At 42.3% G+C, this 21,658-nt stretch overlaps 1 protein-coding gene across 1 annotated transcript in view; it reads right to left on the reverse strand.

Moving 5' to 3' along the window:
* Positions 1 to 4,571: 4,571 nt before the first annotated feature.
* The window catches only part of ATG14 (autophagy related 14), a 39,421-nt gene continuing 22,334 nt past the window's right edge, over positions 4,572 to 21,658 (reverse strand). The window contains exons 6-10 of the mRNA XM_042989768.1: positions 17,973 to 18,202; positions 16,183 to 16,300; positions 14,722 to 14,812; positions 14,559 to 14,644; positions 4,572 to 7,541 (exon numbers count right to left, since the gene is read on the reverse strand). Coding sequence (XP_042845702.1) covers positions 7,235 to 7,541; positions 14,559 to 14,644; positions 14,722 to 14,812; positions 16,183 to 16,300; positions 17,973 to 18,202 — 832 coding nt within the window. The 3' untranslated portion in view covers positions 4,572 to 7,234. The remainder of the gene's footprint in view (positions 7,542 to 14,558; positions 14,645 to 14,721; positions 14,813 to 16,182; positions 16,301 to 17,972; positions 18,203 to 21,658) is intronic.

Raw genomic sequence — 21,658 nt, forward strand, 5'->3', positions numbered from 1 at the left:
TGCCTTCATTTCTTCTTCACTCAGCAGACTGGCTGTTTGTCCTTTCCTTTCCCCACAGCCTGTCTCAAAACCAGAACGAAGCCAGTCTGCACTAGACTTCTTGCTGTATAATAACAACTGATGTTCTGTAGTTCTTCTGGTCAGGTACCATGCTGCAGTGAAATGCATTCTCTGCTGTGCACAACACCTAGCAGTGGGGGAAGCTGATCATTTCTGTCCCTGCTTTTCCCCTGCGTTCAAACAAGCTAGTGTTGCAATCTTTGTGAGTTGGTAAAAGTACCTCTGTGGGAAATGTGCAATCCCTTCTATTGACGTGTATGCCATTCCTAAGTTTGTGGCCATAGCCGGTGTTTGCACAACCTCATGGAAGAGCAAACATCACTGTAGTCATGCTCCGGTGGGTAACTTCCAGTGTATTTATGCCTAAGCAAAACCACAGGCAGCACCCCTATTCCAGGTGGCTCATTTGTGGTATTATTTTGGAGGAGTAGAGCCACTAGTGTTGGTAGCTGGGAAGGGAGTCAGGAACAGAGAGGTGACAGTCTCTTACACTGCAACATCCCTTGTGAGAGGTGATATTCCTCTAAAAAGCAAAATGAAACCTACTTCCCTCAAAGCTCCCCCCTGCCCCATCCACTCTTTAACAGAGAAAAGACCTCAGGACAAATCAGTTCAGGGACCCTTTGTCTCAAATTGTCTTTGGATTAAGATGAGCTATTAAAAAGACGTTGAAAATTAGAAGGCTCTATTAAATGTTTGGCTTTTCTCTCTGGAATGATGCAACACAGCCCGGATTAGGTTCTAGAGTTAGCATTTAGGGGGAAAATGACATACAGCTGGAATTACTCTTGGAAATCCTTTGTGTCCATCACCCAGTAGACAGTGATGTATACCATGAACAGTGGTGAGAAATGTGTAAGGTACGAAAGAGGAGGTGCTCTTGCTGAGTGACTAGCTGTGTGCAGCAGAAACGGAGACTTGAGGAATTTGGCACATCCCATCTCCCAGTTAATCAGAGCAGTAACACCTGTGCTATTTAAATTACTTCCTTTCTGTCCCCTCCCCCCTATCAAACAGTTGACTTACAAACTGGTGTTTTCAGGTCTCTATTAAGTAGTATGAAAAATACGATGTGGTTCTTCAAAAACCAAATTCAACCTAAGTTGCTTATCAGGAAGATGTAGAGCAAGGTTGTATTTGTGTCAGTCCCCCCCCCCCCCCCCCCCCATCTAAGAGGTTAGATGCCCTATTTGCACAACTGGTGTTTGCAGGCCACCCGGAGAAGAGACGGAGCCAGGCCTGACCCATCGGCCTTCCTTATTCTGGGACTCAGCCTTTGGCCTTCACTGTGCTCTTACTCTTGAAGCCTCCTCTGTGTAGGCAGTTGAGCAGGATTCTCCTGCAGGGTGTGTGGCCTGCCGTCAACAGTTCTTCCACCACAGCCTTGCCAGACCCTCCTGGGTAGGGATGGTGACGCAGCTGCCCCGGCACCCAGCTGGGACCTTTTCCCATTACCGCATTCTTTTCCACGGCCAGGAGTCTGGGCCTAAGACCCCTCAGTTTGTTCCAGTCTATACTCAAGATTCTTCATTGCACAGGGTCTCAACAAGAAACTGAGGGCACGTCCAAAATGAGTGAATTTGAGGAGGATTTATTATAAGGGTATGTGTGTGGGGCAAGTCTTCCCCAGTATTTTTGAGGCTCAGGGCAAGAATACAATATAGGACCCTTCTGCAGCCCCTCTCTGCACCCCCATCTTATGTTTTTGCATATTGATTCCATGTTGAAATAATATTTTGGGTATCTTGAATATAAAAATTGTACCTATTTTTACCATTTTAATGAGACTAACAATTTAAACTTACACGTACATACAGGTTACATTATTTCCACTGGACAGTGCTGATTCTGATTGAGTGGTGCTCAAGATCCTGCATTTTTAAAATACAGACATAACACAGAGACTCATTTATTATAATCCCATTAAAAATTTATTGGAGTATAGTTGACATATAGTGTTCTATTAGTTTCAGGTGTGCAACACAGTGACTCAGCAATTCTGTACATTACTCGGTGCTCATCACAGGTAAGTGTAGTCCCCACCTGTCATATACAATGTTATTACAATATCATTGACTATATTCCCTATGCTGTACTTTTCCATCTGTGTGACTTGTAAGCTCTAAGCCCAATGTAGGGCTTGAACTCATGACCCCCAAGGTCAAGAGTTGCATGCTCTACTGAGCCAGCCAGGCATGCCCCCTGACTTATAACTGAAAGTTTGTACCTCTTAATCCACCTTCACCTGTCTCACCCATCCCCCCATCCTCTTCCCCTCTGTCAATTACCAGCTTTCTGTACTTATGAGTCTGTTCACTTTTTTTAGATTCCACATAGAAGTGCAATCATGGTATTTGTCTTTCTCTGAATTATTCCATGTAACACATCTCTCTGTTGTCACACAAGATCTTGTTTCTACATCTATGTTGTCACACAAGATCTTGTTTCTTTTTTTGTGGTTAATATTCCATTGTGCATATATACACATCTTTATCCATTCTTCTATCCATGGACACTTAGATTGCTTCCATATCTTGGCTATTACAAATAATGCTGCCGTAAACAGGGGTGCATATCTTTTTGAATTAGTGTTTTTTGTTTCTTTGGGTAAATAGCCAGTAGTGGAAATACTGTATTATGTGGTACTTATTTTTTGAGGAAACTCTCCACTGTTTTCGAGTGGTTATACCAATTTACATTCCTACCAACAGTGCTCCAGGGTTCCCTTTTCTTCACATCCTCACCAGTATTTACTTGTCTGATATTAACCATTTTGACTGGTGTGAGGTGGTATCTCATTGTGGTTTTGATTAGCATTTCCCTGATGATTAGTGGTTTTGATTAGCATTTCCCTGATGATTAGTGACGTTGAGCTCCTTTTCATGTGTCTGTTGGCCCTCTCTATGTGTTCTTCAGAAAAATGTCTATTCAGGTCAGGATGTGGATTGGGGGTTTTTTGGTGTGAAGTGCATAAAGTTTATATATTTTGGATAGTAACCCTTACTGGATACTTCATTTGCAAATATCCTCTTGAATTCAGTAGCTTGCCTGTATGTTTGTTAATGGTTTCCTTTGCTGTGCAAAAGCTTTATTTTGGGGTAGTCCCAAGAGTTCATATTTGGCTGAGGACACATATCCATAAATATGTTGCTAAAGCTGAAGTCCAAGAGATTACAGCATGTTTTCTTTTAGGAGTTTTATGCTTTCAAGTCTTACATGTAGGTCTTTAATCCATTCTTAGTTTTTTTGGTATATGGTATAAGAAAGTGTTCCAGTTTTCCCACCACCATTTAAGAGACTGTCTTTTCTCCATCGTGTATTTTTGCCTCCGTTATAGTATGTAGCTTAACTGACCATATAAATATGGGTCTATTTCTGGGCTCTCTACTCTGGTTTCATGGATCTATGTGTCTGTTTTTGTGCCAGTTCCATATGTGACTACTACAGCATCGTAGTATATCTTGAAACCTGGGTTTGTGACACCTCCAGCTTTGTTCTTTCTCAAGACTGCTTTCGCTATTCAAGGTCTTTTGTGGTTCCATATAAATTTTAGGATTATTTGTTGTATTTCTTTTTCAGGGCATTTTCTCACCAGATACTTGGAATGGGATGCAGGTGGTGGCTTTCTCTCATTGAGCATCTCATAGCTGAAGTTCAGGTGACCTGCCCAAAGCCCAGTTTCAAATTCCTGGTACATCTTGTTGATGTAACTTCTAATGACCACCCAACTACTAAGGATAAAGTTATCCTTAGTGCTTCCTATCTGCTTTGCCCTGATTCCCACATCAGTCATGATGGAGCTCTGGGGCTGGGCACCTCCGAGCAGTATACACTAGATAGGAGGAGCGTGTTTGGAAGTGTTACTAGGAGGAGGAAGGGCACTGGCACTGAAGCGCGTGCCCTGTTTGGGACCCTTCTGTCTCCTTGCCCATTTTCCTCCTGCTACCTGGTAGCTTTCTGCAGGTGAAACAATAGGACGAACCACGCAGCAGTTCCCCAGTAATCACTCTTGTCCAGGATCTAACCTGAAAGGGGGTGGGGGAAAAGGGGAAGAGTGATTCTTCAAAACTATCTGCATTTTCTCTCAACTCAACAGATCGCCTCTAACCTCTGACATTTCTCTTTCTCTCCTGTCCTGAAGAAAGTCTGGGCAGGTTCCATATGGGCACCCTGTAGGCCCCTGTGCATTCCTTCCCACGGAGCTGCTGCTGTGCTACATACACCAAGTCACCGCAGGGCATGTGCATCATAGATGCATCTTTCCAGAAAGTATGTAACTGGTAAGCAACTAGTTTTTCCCAGCTTATTAAAGATAGACGGTTACTGTTAATACCACCATAAGCTCTAATTTTTAAGATTACCAGGCCTTTTTCATTACCTAGCAAAAAATTCTAAAAAGATTACCCTATAATTTGTATGAAGTATTTCCGTTAAATTTCATTCTTGCTACCCTTGATGTATCAATAGAAACGAGCAATCAGAGCTTGAAAAAGACATACATATTAGCAAAGTACTGTTAAAAGATTTATTGCAATAATACAATAAAAGTTTAGAAAACATTTGTTATGACTCAAACTGGTTTGGAAGTCACAGAGTAATGGGAAATTCCTGCAACATGACACCACAAGGAGATTCTCAGACACTGTAGTTCTTTTAAAAACAGCATGCTCCTGAATGCTCTTTACCAAATTATCGAAACACGAATCCTTAAATGAATCCTGTCCAACAACACCCAATGTTGACATACTGTTTTTCCCCTTAACTTAAAGATGTGCAAAACTTCTCTTAGTTATATTCCATTACAAAAAAAAAAAAAAGTAACAGACCGTTTTAAGCAGCCTATTTGGTGCCTGTAGGTTTTTATTAGTATTACCTTGTTTTGACAAATCATTTTATATGGAAAACATGACCAAGTTCTATGGCTTTTGTTTAAAAAAAAAAAAATACCAGCTTCAATTTTTAAAAAGCTGTTTACATATGGTTCTGGCACCTACATGAAAGATTTTAATGAGCAGCAAAGAGAGTAGGAAAAAACAGTGGTTGAAATGTATATTTAAGAATATTTACAGGGTGGATCCAGTGCAAAATAATGAAAACCAAAATATCTCAGCAGTGTAAGCCAGTATGTTGGTGTTCGAAACCACTAAAGGGTTTGATCATTTAACCCTAAATAAAGTGCCTCTAGTTGATATAAACAACAAAATATACCCTACCAATCCCTAATTTCCCATATTCTTGTAAGTTCTGCTGAATTACTCTAGATATGAGTTCTGACCTCTGGATTCTATTCTTTAGCTCAATCTCCCATTCATAGTTTCGTAAGAGGCTTGAGCAAAACCATGACTGTGCATCTTTTAGCTGCAGTCCTGTCTCTATCCCCAAGCCCCAAATGTGTTTTCCAAAACTGGAGACTAAGCTCTTCTTTTTGAGGGTCTGAAATGCCTAGACAACCCTCACTTCATGGGATTTTAAGTTCATTTGGTATTTGTTCAAGTCTGCCGTACCCGTTCTCTGTGAATTTCAGACCTGCGTGGTACAATGCCAGCTCAGCAATCATGAAGCTGAGCACTTAAAACAGACACCTGCTATTGAGAACCCACACGTTTCCTAAGTGGAAAATCCAGAGAGTCTGGGAACCTGTGACTCCTGGATAGAAATAAACACCCTTCTTCTGCAACTCTACCAAACACTAAATATACCAACAGCAAAAGCTATATAGCACCTCGGATTTGGAGGCAAAGTATCAACTATGATAATTACAAGAAGAAAAGAAGCTAGGGCAAATCTCTGAATGATTTATCTGAGGTACTGTCATGCTAATCACACTAACAAGATATGGTAATAATGCCTGTTAGGAATTTTTCATAGGATTTCTTTTTGTAGTTGTTACATAGGATTTTTTTTTGCAATTATTAAAAATAAAAAACTACTTACATATTTGTACATAATGCCTCTACAGTTTTCTTATAAGATTGTCACTAAGAGAATGACAAGACAGACACATTAGCTGAAAATGATCTCCTGGTGAGGAAAAATTCTGTCAGAGCCTTCCCCACGATAGAGGATAGTATCAGCTATAACGATTTGCTATGCATTTCTGAGTGAAGACAGTGTCCCTAGAGCAACAAAGACCTCTAAGAAAACAAGCAGGATGGTTTTCTCTTGGAAAACCTGCCACCTACTGAATCCCTTAGAAAGAAATTGGGACACCAGAAGAATGACCAGAGGCCATTTAATTAAGTGGCTTTTAACCTGTGCCCAGGCAGGCATTTCACTTACATAAGGGAACAACCTTAATAACTTATTTTTCACTCAGAAGAAAAGTTCAGTTTCAAAATGCACATAGTGTAGATGGTAGGAATTCAATAATCTGAGAATGAACTTAATTCCCTTCAGAATGTAAGAAAATAGTTTTTAAATCTCCAGGCCATCACTGCAGCTGGGAATTCTTCTGTTCGTGGATATAGGTCCAAAAATAAAAAAGACCTTCATTTCTTTGGTGTGTGGGGATAAACAAAAACAGGAATGTCTGACAAGCTACGACAGCAGCAGCATGAATGAGATAATTTTCAAACTACCCCTCCCCTCCCCCAAAACACCCCCCCCCTTCCAAACAAACCAAAATCCTTGACCTAAAAACCAAACATGACCAAATCCTAAAGAAATCAAGTATTTCAAATTGCCTGCTGGTTCTCTGTACAAAAAAATGATGGCATAAGAACAAACGCATATGAAACAGTTTGTATCTTGCAAGTCCTGATCATCAAGAATCACTTCCTTGTGATTCTGCCTCTAAAATGTGAAGTGTTCAGGAACAGTCTCTGCATCACAAGGACCAATGTGTCAACCTGCATCCGTGGGTCCTGTGGCCTGTGACTGAAGGGAGCCCAAGTGAATTTTCTGCTTCAACAGAACACACACACTGGTCTTTCTTCCACCAACACTGGTCTGGGCAGAAGGACCTCTGACCCTGCTGTTCTACTATAAGCGTGTGGGTCACTCCCATCGGCCATCTGATAAACAGAAATGCTTGTCTCCCTGCTTTACCAAAAACACAATGGTTTAATCTCTTTCTGTTCCAGGCACTATTTTAACTGAATACATAAAGTTTACTAGAACATAGTGGAAGAACAACTATCTTGATGCAAACCTGGCATGTTTTGGTCCGGGTGCATTAGCGGTGTCCAGTGTAAGCCTTAAACCAGGAGGTCACCGAGGCTGCGGCGGAGGAGATCATTCCACCGGCACTGCTGCTCGCGATGGGCGGGGACACCTGGCTGCTCTGGCTCTGGGAGGCTTCCACAGGCTGGGAAGGGATATCGCAAAACCGGGGACTCGGCAAGTTCTCCCAGTCTGTGCCCAGGTCGGTTTCCTCGTCACTGACGCGCTCGTCGCCACTCTCATCTGACTCCCCGGCAACGCCGGGGTCCACAAACTCCATGGACTCCTCGAGGTCTGCTCGCACTTCAAAGGGTCCCGACCTGTGCACACACAGTGAAGGAGTCTTTAAGACAGCCAGCATTGTTGGGGCGCCTGGGTGGCTTGGCCGGTATGTGTCCAAACTCTGGATTTCGGCTCGGGTCATGATCTCACGGTTTGTGGGATCAAGCCCCAAGTCGGGGTCTGCATGGACCATGGAGCCTGCTTGGGATTCTCTCCCTCTCTGCCCCTCTCCCACTGGCGCTCTGTCTCAAAACTAAACGTCAAAAAAAAAAAAAAAGAGACAACCAGCATTGTGACAACACATGACATAAGGCCTGACAGGATAGGAGGTCTGGAACCACCACTCCACCTGTTTCCCAAGTCTGCACTGCTGCACTGTGCTTGCTGTTGGTCTATAATTGAGTTTTTCTTTACCTAAATAACTGCCATCCAAGTAATGAACAAAACCACAATACCACACTTTTCCTTAACTCTACCTACTTGATTTGTGAAGATCCTGGATGGGAAAAACCAAACCACTGAGACTAACCATGCTGGTCCAAAGTACAATTCCCTGTTTTACACTACTGTATCATCTATGCATTTTAATGAGACAATTCTGACAAAAACGGTCACTTGATATATACTCTGGTATATTAGTTGGTGGAACAAGAAATAAATGTAAAGGAAAAAACTGTACAGATGTTCTCTGCCTTATGGAAGCCTCCAATTACTGTGTTCCTATGACTCAAAAGAACTAAATGGTACGGCTGTATGCATGTTAGCAATGCTCCCTTGGATGGGTGTCATCAGCAGGCTCCTGCACACATTTTAAGATATCCCATAATTTTCAAGGGACACATTTATAGCAGAATGAGATATAACTATTTAGATTGTATTCATCTGGAATACTGCCTACTTCTACACTATATTTTAGGAGAAAACTATTCCCCAGAGGTCCCTAATGACGTCGTCCTCTCCAAATCTAGTAACCTTTCTCAGGCCTCGCCCTCTGACAGCTCCTCAGCACCACGGTGGAACTGTGTCAGCAAACCCCACCCAGCTCTGCTGCTGCTTTCCCCCTGCCCCTTTCAAGTGCCGGTCAGCTCCTGCCTCAGAAGAGCCATTTCCTTCTTTGGCTGGGGGGGTGGGGGGGTGGGGGGGGGGAGCACAGTCACCCACCCACTTCTCTTCCCTGTGGCCATCCATGGGGTGGGGCCAAGTCCCTCCAACTCCAACGGCCTCTCTCTCCACCCCCAAGATAAGGACACAGGCCTCAGTTCATTTAACAGTTTCAGTGATATTTACGTTGGGGAAAATGACAGGGGCTAGCAAAAATAACAGAAATTAGAAATACCCTAGAGTACGGCCTGCCATTTTGGCCTATGGCCCAAAATTCTTTACAGCCTTTGTGAAAAAGCGCAGCGCTGGCCTCCAGTGCACCTCACTACACCCGCACCTTCCAAATCACTTGCTCCAGGGTCAGGTAGCCTTTGCTCCTCCAAGACAACCCTGCTTCCCAGCTGAAACACAGCAAGAGTAACAGCTAACATTTCTGTTCCAGGCACTGTTTTTAGGGCTTTATACAAATACTAAGTTGAAAGATGCACCACAGGGTTTCCCTTTGGTCTCCTGGGAGCAATTTACATTTCAAAAAGCCCCTCAGACCAGGGGCTCCCAAGTTTACCAGGAGAAGGGTAATTTTGCAAGGGGTGAAGGCAGCAGGAACTGGGAGACTCTCCTCACAACCCTTCTACCTCCCCCTGCAGCTTGATTCTCAAATCAACAACTACTGAAACCAGCATCTTAGCAGAGTATCCCTTTCCTGTTTCCTTAAAAGATTCTCCTTACCTTTCGTTTTCTTTTTTTTTTGTTTTTTTTGATACCTCTCCTCCTAGCCTCACTGCCTGCTAGAGCTCTCCATCCAAGGGCTAACCTCTCAGGTTCATCTCAGGTATCTGAGCCAGTTGACCAGTCTCAAAACAAGCCAGGCGGGCCTCCTCCCTCAGATCACCAGGTAAGTCCCCTTACAATCCTTACCATGTCCCTCCAGCTCAGGTCCTTAATTCACTACTGCCTCCTCCTCGCCAGCGTCTGCCTTCCAGTCAGTCCCACCGGCCTCAGCTTGCCAGAGAGCTGCCTCTCTCTTCTCATGGTGGCTGCCTACTAAAACTGTTTACAACTTAAGTATCTTAGCTGGGTTACCCCCTTTCCTAAACACAGGGCTCTCTCATTCTGTCCTGTTGAGCTCTGTTGTCCAGGGGCCTCAGCACCGGGCACCATGTCAAGCCTTCCTTTCTGCTAGCTCAGAGGCACAGCCTCTTTCTGTTCCTCTTTGATGCCACCTTATCCAATTGGTGGGAGACTGCCACGGTCCCCAGACCCCCCTCCTAAAAGGTTTTCCCAGGGGACAGGCAGAAGTGATACAAGGGGAGGTGTGTGTGTGTGTGGGGGGGGTGATACTTCTTCCAGGCAGAGCTCCCCTGGAAACCACTTGGGTACTTCTCTGCTTGGAATCTCACAGGGCAGAGTCTACTTGGCATGGATGGGTGCTCATTTAAGTACTTCAACTGAAACATAAAGCAGTCAATGATTCCCAAAGCAGCCAGTTGGAACAATTTTTGTTGCCCAGCATACCCTGAGCCACACATATTACACAAAATTAACTAGCAAAAGAGTTAAGTCTCTTATGCTTAATGTCTTTGGAGAATAAAGATTACTAATTTTTTCATGATGCTGCAGGGAATTATTCTTACCAATTAAGGCAACAAAATGATCTTTTTGGTTTTTTTAAAGTCTCTTTTGCAAACTATCTTATTTTAAAAATATTACCTGACAGAATATATAACTTCAAGAATAAACTCTGTGCACTTTGGACGATAATGATGTGTTAAGGTAAGCGCCATCATGATAAAGATTGAATGAGATAAGAAAAATCAATAGATATTAAATCCTGGGGAAAATTCTAATGAGCAGGGTAACTGCATGGTCTGTCTCTCCACGGACTACTTCTCAGCTGCAAGAAAAGACAAATACAGGAATTCTGCAGTGGAGAAGGTAAAAAGCATCCTGAGTGGGTGATCAAATTAACATCACCAATGAGGGGACAGGAGGCCACTGTGGCCTCCAGAGTGTCCAGGGAACACTCCTGCCCAGGCAGTGTTCCAGCCTAGAATGCACAGAATTCCTAGAGTCTCAATACAGGAAAACATCAAATTCAGAATCAAAGTTCTATTAAAACAAAGGGAAAAATGTTAATGTTGTAAAAGACAAAGTAGGCTACGAGCATGTTCCAGATTTAAAGAAGGTTAAAGAAACACAGCAACTAAGTCCAACACCAGACTCTAGACTGGATCCTGTACTAGAGGGGACAGTACAATAAAGGACATTAATCTAGTCCACAGACAAAATGGGCAGATGGGTGGTAGATTAAAATATTGTTATCAATGTGAAATTTGCTAATGTTGGTAACTGTACTATGGTCAAGGAGGAAAATATCCCTATTTTGAGGAGATATATGAAGAAGTATTTAGGAGTCAAGAGCCATGAGGCATACATAACCTATCCTCATAGCGTTCAGGAAAAAAAAAAAGTGTGTATTTTTAGAGAGATCGCACAAATGATTTAAAGCAAGCAGGGTAGAACAGTAACAAAGGTGAGTCTGGGTAAAGGGTATATGTCTGTACTACTATTATTTTTTGCAATTTTGAATATATTTGCAAGTTTGTATTTCCAAAAAAAAAAAAAAGTTTATGTTGGATTCTGGATGGGATCCTCAGTTCAGTTGATCTCAATGGAAACAGAAAATCCCACCCAAGTTCCAGTAACAATCTCTCCAAAGCCTTGATTGTGGCTGAGGCAGGTGTGAAAGAGGACTTTTGAAGCTCTAGGTCCTCCTGGCTCAAAGACCACAGACTCGAATGTCATGAGCCTGGCTGTGTACACAGACTTCCGTCAGACAGAGCCCCCTGGTGCTAACTGGAGCACTGACTCAAGGGTGAGTCCACAGAAAGCTTTAGACCCTCCAAAGAAATCTGCCCCAAGTAGAAGAGTGCCTGTTTTTCTGAACCACCACCAATACTGAGTAGCATCAGTCCTTTCCATTTTTCCAAACTGATGGGTGACAACTGGAGAGCTGTTTTGAATTACACTTCTTTATTCTCAGTTGAGGCTGAGGATTTTTTTCATTTGAATATGGACCAGTTGCATTTTTTGTGTGTGAATTGCCTATATCAATCCATTGTCTACTTTTTATTAGGTTTGCCTTTCTTTTACAGATTTGAAGGGGTTTTTTTGAAAGATTTCTTCAAGTAGTCTAGATTTGAATCCCTTGTCTGCTATATAGATTCCAAAGGGTATCTGTTGCTTGTCTTTTTAGCTTTGTGTATGGTATCTGGTATTCTACCAGAGGCATTTAGAGGTTTGACATAGTAAAATATGTAACTCTTTTCCTTCCTTCATGGTTTTTGGACTTTGCGGCTTGTGTGGGAATTCCCTCCCCACCCTGTGATTATAAAACACTGTCTTTTCTCCTAGTTATTTTCTAGGTTTTTTGTTTTTGTTTTTTTAAAATAAAACAAGGTCTTTGTTTCATCTGGGTGGAATGTGGTATGAATTCGACTTTCTCCCTGTATGAATACCCAACTAAGCTCACCATTATTGAGCTATTATCATCTGACACAGCACGCTGCCCCATCACCTATTCTCTGCATATACAGGGTTTGCTTCCGGACTCTATTCTCGTCTCACTGCTCCACCTACTTGCATGCTAACAGCACCTTGTTTTCATTACCTTTATATGCTGCGTTAAAAGGGGCCAAGCTCATCCTTTACTATTCTTTTTCACAATTTCCTTGCAGACTGTGCTTCTAGTTCAACTTCAGAATTAGCCTGTCAAAGTTCCAATAAATATCTGTTGAAATTCTGATCAGGTTTCCTTTTGGGGAGAAGTAGCATTTTTATAATACTCAGCCTTCCTATTTCTAGACAATCCTAAGGGTCTTCACTGCCTCAGGCATTCTTTCATTCAGTCCCACACCTCATACAGTGCCTGGCAAACATTCAAGAAATGTGTGTTGCATAATTCTAAGTTTCATATTCCCTTCATATAGGTTTGCATATATTTTGTAAAGGTTATTCCTATACATAGTTTTTGTTGCTACAATAAAAGGAATCTTGTTTTTCATTTTTTCATTGTATCCTCTGACTAGTTGCTGGCGTATAAGAAAGCAGCTGCTCTTTGTATGGTGGCCTTGAATCCGGTCACCATTCTGAAGTATCATTTCTAATAGTTTTAGTTCTCCTAAGTGTCCAGTTCAGTAATCATATCCTCTACAATAATGTCAATTTAGTTTCTTTCCAATATAAACATAGCTTACTTCTCTGTAAAAATGTTTTGCCTCACCTAGGCCCCCAGAGCAACGTTAACATAGCAGTGATAACAGGCATCCTTGTTTATTCCCGACTAGAGAGGAATTCTTTTATCAAACATCTATATAAGTAAAATGTCATCATAGCCTTTTCTGTAGGTTTATGGTAGATACCTATAGATATTTGTTTATAATTTATTTTTAATTTGCAAGTAGTTTTAACTATTAATAGGAACTGAATTTTATTCACTGCTTTTGTGGCATCTATCAAGCTGACCTCACATGTTTTTTCTTCTTTAATCCATTAATGTGATGAAGTAGTATATACTGGTTAAAAAGCAGGAGTGTCTACTACTTTCTCGAGTCAGATAGGTGCTGGGACCCTGGTTCCACTACTTTCATGCCTCTGTGACCATGGGCATGAATTACTTGACCGTGCTAAGCTTCAGTTTCCACCCGCTCTGTAAAATAGGAGTAATAATCCCACTTGTGATTTAAGGCATGTCAGGCAGTTGGCCCAGTGTCAATAAATATTGGCTCAATAAATATTTGTTCTTATTATAAAGGATCAATATCCTAATGTTGAACCCTTTACAAATAAGGTAGAGAGAATGGCAAGCAAACCCACAGAAATCAGCCACTAAAACTGGAGAGGATTTCTAACAGGTTTGTGTGGCTCGTGAACCAATAAATGGAATGTAAGGTGAGGGGCATGAACTCCCCTATAAAACGGCACAAAATTCTGGTGTGTGTGCTATTTCCTGGAGAGAGTACATAGCTTTTTCCAAAGAGTTCTATGTCTTAGGAAAGTTACTGTTTTAGGTGGGGGGAGATACACAAGCCAGTGGTTAAGGGCAGATCACCACAAAAGTTTACTGCAACGTGGAGGAAGCCAGACATCTTGGCCAGTGGAGCGGGTACCCCTTGAGCCTTGGTTCCAGTGTCAAAGCAAATGAACATGGGAAAGGGCCTCCCCAAAATAACTTTCCCACCTTCTGTTTTTCTTTGTTCTCTTTCAAAAGTGCCAATAACTTAACCAAGTCAGATCTGCAGAAACATGGAGACCGTCAAGAGCAAGGGAAGAAGTGCTCAGAGAGGGCCGCTTGGATGACACCAAAGAAAAGCCTCATCTGTGTCCTGCTTTTATGGGTTGAGAGACTAGAAAGAGCCCAATGACTAGTCCTGGTTGGTGTTTTTTGTTACTGACACCTGTTTTTAAGCTAATGGATTTTAAACTACTTCACTCCATAAACTTCTAACAAGTTTTACATCCAACAAATGGTGGCCAGATCAAAAGAAAATTGGGAAGAATGGTGGGAGGAGCGAGCGGGCATGAAAGCAAATGCACAGGAAATGGGGTAGACCCCTCCACGGGGCTGGGAAGAAACTGACGTGGATTCAAAGACAGGGCTTTTGGTCTCCAAGGACAGCACCAGGAGGCCCCGCTCCAGAAACAGTTGGGTTCTTCCCTTTTGTTTTAGGTGTTAAAAATGTTGGATATTAATTTTCTGAGAAATGATTTTTTAAGGACCATAAAGATGCAAACAGGATTAGCTTCTGGTTTCCTCCTGTGTGGGACTGGATTATTTTTATCCTTTTTGGAGACTCGGGGTGGGGGACAGGCCCCTGTACTCTGCCGACACATACAACTCTCCTTAGAAGTATTCACACCACCACCAGTTAGAAAAAAGCAAACACCCTTCTTACCTGCCCAGGTGTTCAGAGTTCGGACTAACCAGGTACATGAGATTCCTGAGAGTATGCAGTGGTTGTAACTGATCTAAATTTACATGCTAGAAAAAGCAAAAAATTGATTAATATTTTCAACCATGTATCAAATTAAAAATTAGCTCATAGTGTATTTTCATACCTGAGAAAAGCAGAGATAAAGAATATTTGCATTCAGTTTCTTCACTGCTCGAGTAAATTTCTGTCTGCTGAGATTTTCCCCACAAAATTCACTGGAAAACAAACACACAATTCATATTTTTTTTTTTTGAGGAAATTCTATGTTAAAATATCTATTTTGAGGAGTATATTTTACCCTACAGTTCAGTACAAAACTGGATTTCCTTTGCCTCTTTATAAGCTATACTAACCAGAAACTTTCTAAAAATCAACTACTGCCCTCATGAGCAATTTCACCGCCATCTATAAAAATTACAAATGCATACACCCTCTAACCAAGCAATTCTGCTTCTGAAAAATTTCTGAACAGTAATGAAATGACAAATGTACGAGATTATTCCATGAAGTATAAATAGGGGACTGGTAAGATCCTGGCACATTTACATGGAGAAGCCTCTGCTGTCTACTCCATGCAGGACAGCCGAAGGCTCACAACGGCCCTCCGAGGCCCACCAGATGTGCACCTCCTCCATCACTCTCCGCAGGGCTTTCTCTTTGCCCGTAGCCTCTCCCTCGGGGACCCCCATGGCTTGCTCCCCTCCTCCCTCAGGGTCACAGGTGATCACACACCTGCCCGCTCACGCACAAGCATTTCCCTACCTCCCCATTCCCACTCTTTCACCCTGCTTGAATGTGCTCCACAGTATTTATTACCATCTGACACACCCCTTATTTATCATTCATCCCTCTGTTAGAATAAAGTGCCACTCGGGCAGGGATTCTGTTTTCATCACCACTGTACCCGCTCAGTGCCCAGAACAAGGCTCAAATATTTATTAAACACTCAAAAAGCAAGGTGCAAAACACCTTAGTATAGTATAATACCTTTTGTTTAAAAGAGGAGAGAGATGGTAATACAGACTTACATTGGTTTGAAATGTAAGGATAACTGGACAGGGGTAGGAAGGTCATAGTAGGAACTGAGTAGATTGTAAACCATTACATTTGTTTTTTTTAAGATTTTATTTTTAAGTTGTCTCTACAACCAACATGGGGCTCGAACTTACAACCCTGAGATCAAGAATCACATGCTCCTTCGACTGGGCCAGCCAGGCACCTCTAACTTTTTTTTTTTTTTTTTTTTTTAAATTTTAAACCATATTTTTTTCTTTTACAAAGTTGAAAAAAAATACCTAAGTGTCACAATTTACCCAGTTCTTCCACATGAGCATACCCTCTGGATATCCTGGGTTTTCTTTCAATTATTTTTCTAAGTGGGAGAATTCTCTGTGGTCTTTTTAAAGAGTTCATGTGCAATTATAAGATACTGAAGCAAACTTGCACGTTAGGCTTTTGAAATTAATCTCAGTTTTTCACAGTTAGTAATACTTAAATTCCTGTTTTTGGTTTAGTTAGAATAAGAAGACAACAGGAACACAAGAGATCTAAGATAAGGATGACGTCGCCACCTTTAATTACTTGCCTGTTGCACAGCTTTTTGGGAAGATTTATGTCAAGTATATGAGACAAAATGTTGACCAGCTGAGTCGCATAGCACAACGCAGCGCTGATCGTGTAAGCGGGGTTACTGTGCTCCATGTCTGAGTAGAAAAACAATCATACACAAACAACTTTAATTTCAACAAAAAATACCAATGAACCTAGGTTTCATGATTTGTAATTTAATCATTATGCTGTTGATGGTTATGTTTTGATCCTTACTTACAAAAGGTTCATGGCCAGACATTAATGTTTCATCATTTATGGTTTTGTGCTGAGTAGAATGTAACCTAAGCATATGGGCCTAAGCAGGCACAACATAAATGAAATTAAAGTCTGAACTACTTGGACCTGAGGAGGTATTATTTATCAAAGCAGTCAGTTAATGCTCAACTTAAGTGTCACCTTCTCGGAGTGGCCTCCCCTGACTGCCCTATGGAAAAGCAGTCCCTTCCTGTGTAGCCCCACCCCACAAATGGTGCTGGATCTGTCCAGGACACACACTCAGTAAGATGCCTTTGATCAGTGCTTGCTTCCTGTCCTTCTACCCACAGAAAGGCAAAGGGCTACACCCGTCTCGGTGACATCGCCTTTGTGTCACCAGCACCCAGCACTGTGCGTGACAGAAAGCACATACTCACTATACATTTGCTAAATGACTAAATGAACAATCTTCTTTCCACCAAAGAAACCTATAGGGGTTTTTAAGGGTTTTTCTATTAGGGTATTTCTATCTCCATGTAGGCCTGCTAAAAACAAGTTCTTTACAAAGAAACTCTAAAAACGGGATTCACAACACGCTAAATATACTAACTAGTGAAGTCTTTTATATAAATAGAGCAATATCGTCCCCTAAAAGGTGCAATATCTAAAAAATATTTCAATCCATCCACTGACTGGATATAAAAGGTGGTATATCCACATTACATACAATAGAATACTATTCAGTTATAAAAAGAATGAAATGCTAATACATGCTACAATATGGATGAACCTTGAAAACATCATGCTATGTAAAAAAATCGAGACACAAAAGGCCACACATATATGAGCCTATTTTTATGAAATATTCAAAACAGACACATCTATAGAGACAGAAAAACAAAACTACAGATCTTCCTTGACTTATGATGGGGCTGTGCCTTGATACACCCATAACTTAGAGCCTGGCCTGCCTTACACAGGCCCAGAACACTTCCATTAGCCTACAGCTCGGCAAAATCATCTACCACAAAGCCTGTTCATAATAAAGTGTTGACTATCTCATGCTACGTAATAAATACCATACAGAAAGGGAAACACCAAACAGTCATCAGTGCGTCTACCAGCTGCTGACCCTCATGACTGCGTGGCTGCCTGGGAGCTACGGCCACCAGTGCCCAGCATCACGGGAGGGTATGTACCACATCTCGCTAGTCCAGGAAAAGATCAAAATTCAAAGCGTGGTTTCTACTGAATGTGTATGGCTTTTATACCACCATAACGTCAAAAAATCCTAAGGTGAACCACTGTAAGTTAGGATCATCTGTAGAGGTTGCCAAGGGCTGGGAAGAGAGGGGGCGGGAGAGACAGTTTCATGCCCTGGAGTTTCCGTTTGGGGTGATAAAAGTGCTCTGGAACTAAACAGAGGTGGTAACTGCACAATACTGTGAACGTACTAATGTCCCTGAATTTTTTACACTTTAAAACTGTTCATCTTGTTAGGTCAATTCTAGCTCAATTACAAAAATATATATACTTATAAAAGTTTTTAGAGACTATTTTGTTTCTCACCAGGCCCCTGTGTGGTTTTCTTCTCTTCTACCCAATTGTAGTAGGCAGAGTAGTCCCCGTTGTTGGGAAGGCTAATCCAAGGCCCTGTAATGCTAATGCTGGTGTCCCCGTTGTGATCATCACAGACCCATCTCCCGGAGAGGTAAGTCGTCCTCCGGGCTTCGGCAAGCTTGCTCACAGTGCTGGAGGTCATGGCACTGTCACTCTCTGAGGACACATCTGCAGGATCTCTAAAAATCAGAACATGCATACAGATATCAAGGGACTAGGTTTTAAAGAGCATGCAAGATACTTGCCTCGTACACAGAACGATGGAAGATGCACACACAAGGAAGCAAAGTGGGACATACAGAGGTAAGTCATTCTATCAGAGATGAAGCTCAAAGCAGCTGTGGCACAGAAGCCCCCAGCAGGGTGGCAAAGATGCCACCCAAAGCTAGGGCCTCAAGTATCAAGGCCTCAAACGATTTGGTCTCAAGACCCCTTCGCATGCTTAAAATTTTTTGAGGACCCCAAAGAGCTTTTGTGTACGTGGGTTAAATCTACGGATATTTACTTGTATTAGAAATCAGAAAAGAATTTAAATTATTAATTCATTTGGAAATAATAAGCCTATTACAAGTTAACACAGTATTTTTTGTGTTTTTTTTTTAAATTTTTTAATATTTATTTTTTGAGAGAAATAGAGTACAAATGAGGCAGGTGCAAAGAGAGTGGGAGACACAGAAATGTGAAGCAGGCTCCAGGCTCTGAGCTCCCGCACAGAGCCTGATGCGGGGCTCGAACCCACAGACCGTGAGATCATGACCTGAGCCGAAGTCGGACGCTCAACCGACTGAGCCACCTAGATGCCCCTATCATAGTCTATTTTTAAGGGGAAAAAAAAAAAGTCTGTACTTTTCCAAACAAGAAAATTAGTGAAGAGTGACACTGTCCGCTGATGGGCTGAAACACACAGCACAGCACAGCGCTGCTGGTCAGGACTTCTGGAAATCTCTTGAACACCCAGATCTTGCATATGTTCTGTCAAGTGAGAATAGGGTCCCGTGAAAAAACCAACTAGTTCCACTTGCAACTCACTCAAGTGCTTTTTCTTAAGCCAATCGTGGCACTTCAGTAAGGAGCAAAAGAGCTTCTGCATACTTCCCATTTCATCATGTGGTTTATTAAAAAGATGAGTACACAAGGGTCAAGACTTAATAAAATTCATAAAAATAATAATTTCTACTGCTTCATCAAGAACATTCTTGATGGGAAACACTTTGTCAAAACTTGCGAGTCCATGGTGGAATTCAACGACTAGTAACACAGCTGGTTATCCCTGCCTAGACATCTGTTAAGGCACCAGAGTTTTTACCCATGATGGCTTCCAAGCCACTAGTGCAAATGTCAACACAGTGAAAAAGGAACAGTGTTACTATTATAAAAATACTTCTGATTGCAAGGACGCCCTGAGAGGTCCACAGACGACACTTTGAGAATGGCCGGCCTGAAGAGAAGAACAGAATGACAGATCCAAGCAGCCCCAGATGCACCATGGTGGAAGAAACACAGTGTGTCTGGGGAGCGGAGATGATCAGTGTGGTTGTGTGTAGGATTCACGAGGGAAGTGCCAGGAGATGGTGCTGGAAAAGTAGGTGGGAAACTGGCAGACTGGGAAGAGTCTTCCGTACTGCTCTAAGTTTAGGTTCTGTTCTCTTAGCCAGTGGCTCTCAATCCTTTCTCCTCCTGCCACAGCGCACCTGCAAAGTAACTCCTCCTGGCTGGCACGGGGAAGAGTGGGCGTGAGGGCACCACTGCCAGTTCTCAGCTGTACCTCTACTTCCTTCTTCCACTTAAGGAAGTTTGAGAAATGTGAATGAACAAGATATCTTATTATAGGAATAATTTCAAAACTATCCGCCTAAAAAAAGTCGTAGCATATAATAATACACATTACTACACAAGACTTAAGCAGCACAGGTACAGAGGAGAAAGTTTTTCTCCATGTTTTCTCTTTTGCAACTTTGTATGCCATTGTCCGTCTTCTTAGTCTCCTAAAATCTGAGATAGTGTCTTAAGACAGTGTCTCTGTTGGGGCGCCTGGGTGGCTCAGTCGGTTAAGCATCCAACTTTGGCTCAGGTCATGATCTCACAGTTCGTGGGTTTGAACCCCGGGTCGGTCTCTGTGCTGACAGCTCAGAGCCTGGAGCCTGCTTTGATTCTGTGTCTGCCCCTTGCCTGCTCACACTCTGTCTCTCTCTCTCTCTCTCAAAAATAAACAAACAAAAAAAGACAGTGTCTCTGTTTACTGTAATGTGTTTTAACAATGATATCTTTGCCTACCAGAATCTAATTTTTTTTTTATTTTATTTTTGAGAGAGAGACAGAGTGTGAGTGGGGGAGAGGCAGAGAGAGGGAGACACAGAATCTGAATCCAGGCTGAGCTGTCAGCACAGACCCTGATGAGGGGCTCGAACCCACAAACCATGAGAGCATGACCTGACCTGAGCCAAAGTCAGACACTTAACTGACTGAGCCACCCAGTCACCCCTATCAGAATCTAATTTAGCATTGGGACACCTGGCTGGCTCAGTCAGAAGAGCATAGGACTCTTGATCCTGGGGTTGTGAGTTTGAGACCCAAGTTGGGCATAGAGATTACTAAAAAAATAAACTTAAAAAAAAAAAAGAATCTAGCATAACATTTCTGTTTTTTCAGCTTTTTCCTCCCCAAAGACCTGATCACCTGTTTTTATTTGTTTTTTTAATGTTTGAGAGAGCAAGAGAGCAAGTGAGCGCACACATGCGTGTTGGGGTGGGGGGAGGGAGGCAGAGAGAGAGGGAGACAGATAATCCAACTCAAACTCACAAATGTGACATCATGACCTGAGCCGAAGTCGGACACTTAACTGAGCCACCCAAGCACCCCTGCCGCTGTGCTCGAGGTTTCTAGACAACCCAAATTCTAGACCCAAAGGGCTACCTTAGAGTCTATTTCTGAACTTTCTGTTATGCTCTATTTTGAATCTGCTTTTTTGTTTTCATATTTAACAACTATTACTAATGAAAAATTACTTGGTATGAGTCAGAGAGCAGGTTTTCAAGTCAGAAGCAACAACCAGACCTTTAGGCTTTTAGGAAGTTAACTCTGCAAGAGCTAAAAGGATACAGTAAAGTAGAGCAAAAAATAGTAATAGTCCTAACTAGCAACAGTCCACGGACGGTCCAGGGAAGGGTGCTGGGAAGTGAGGGCAACTGAAAGGGAGAGGAAAATCCTCAACTTGAAGAGCCTGATGGTTAGTGAGAAAGCAAATGAAACTCCTCAGTGGCAGTTTTCAAACCTCATCATCATCTGGGGAAGGTTAAAAATAAATAAATACAAGTAATGGGAGATGGACTGGGAGGCTGAAGTTGTATCCTCTGGAACCTGTATTTTTCAAACATTCCTGGGTGACTCTAATGAACATCCAGGTGGGGAACTACTGTCTTGTCCATCCAGTGATTCCAGAGGGTCTCCGTGCACTACAGCCTAAGACTAAACTTAGCATCCAATGCTTGACCGTGGTGGTTAGTTACCAGGAAAAGGCTCGGATCAGTCAACAAGCAAGTGCCCCACTTTTTTGAGGGCCACCGCCCTTCACCTTGGCTGCCTCCCCAATTTCGTGCAGCGTGTACTGTTTGCTGAAGCAGATAAGACTTCAGTTT

The sequence above is a fragment of the Panthera tigris genome, chromosome B3 (assembly GCF_018350195.1).
Source record: "Panthera tigris isolate Pti1 chromosome B3, P.tigris_Pti1_mat1.1, whole genome shotgun sequence".
Lineage (NCBI taxonomy): Eukaryota > Metazoa > Chordata > Mammalia > Carnivora > Felidae > Panthera > Panthera tigris.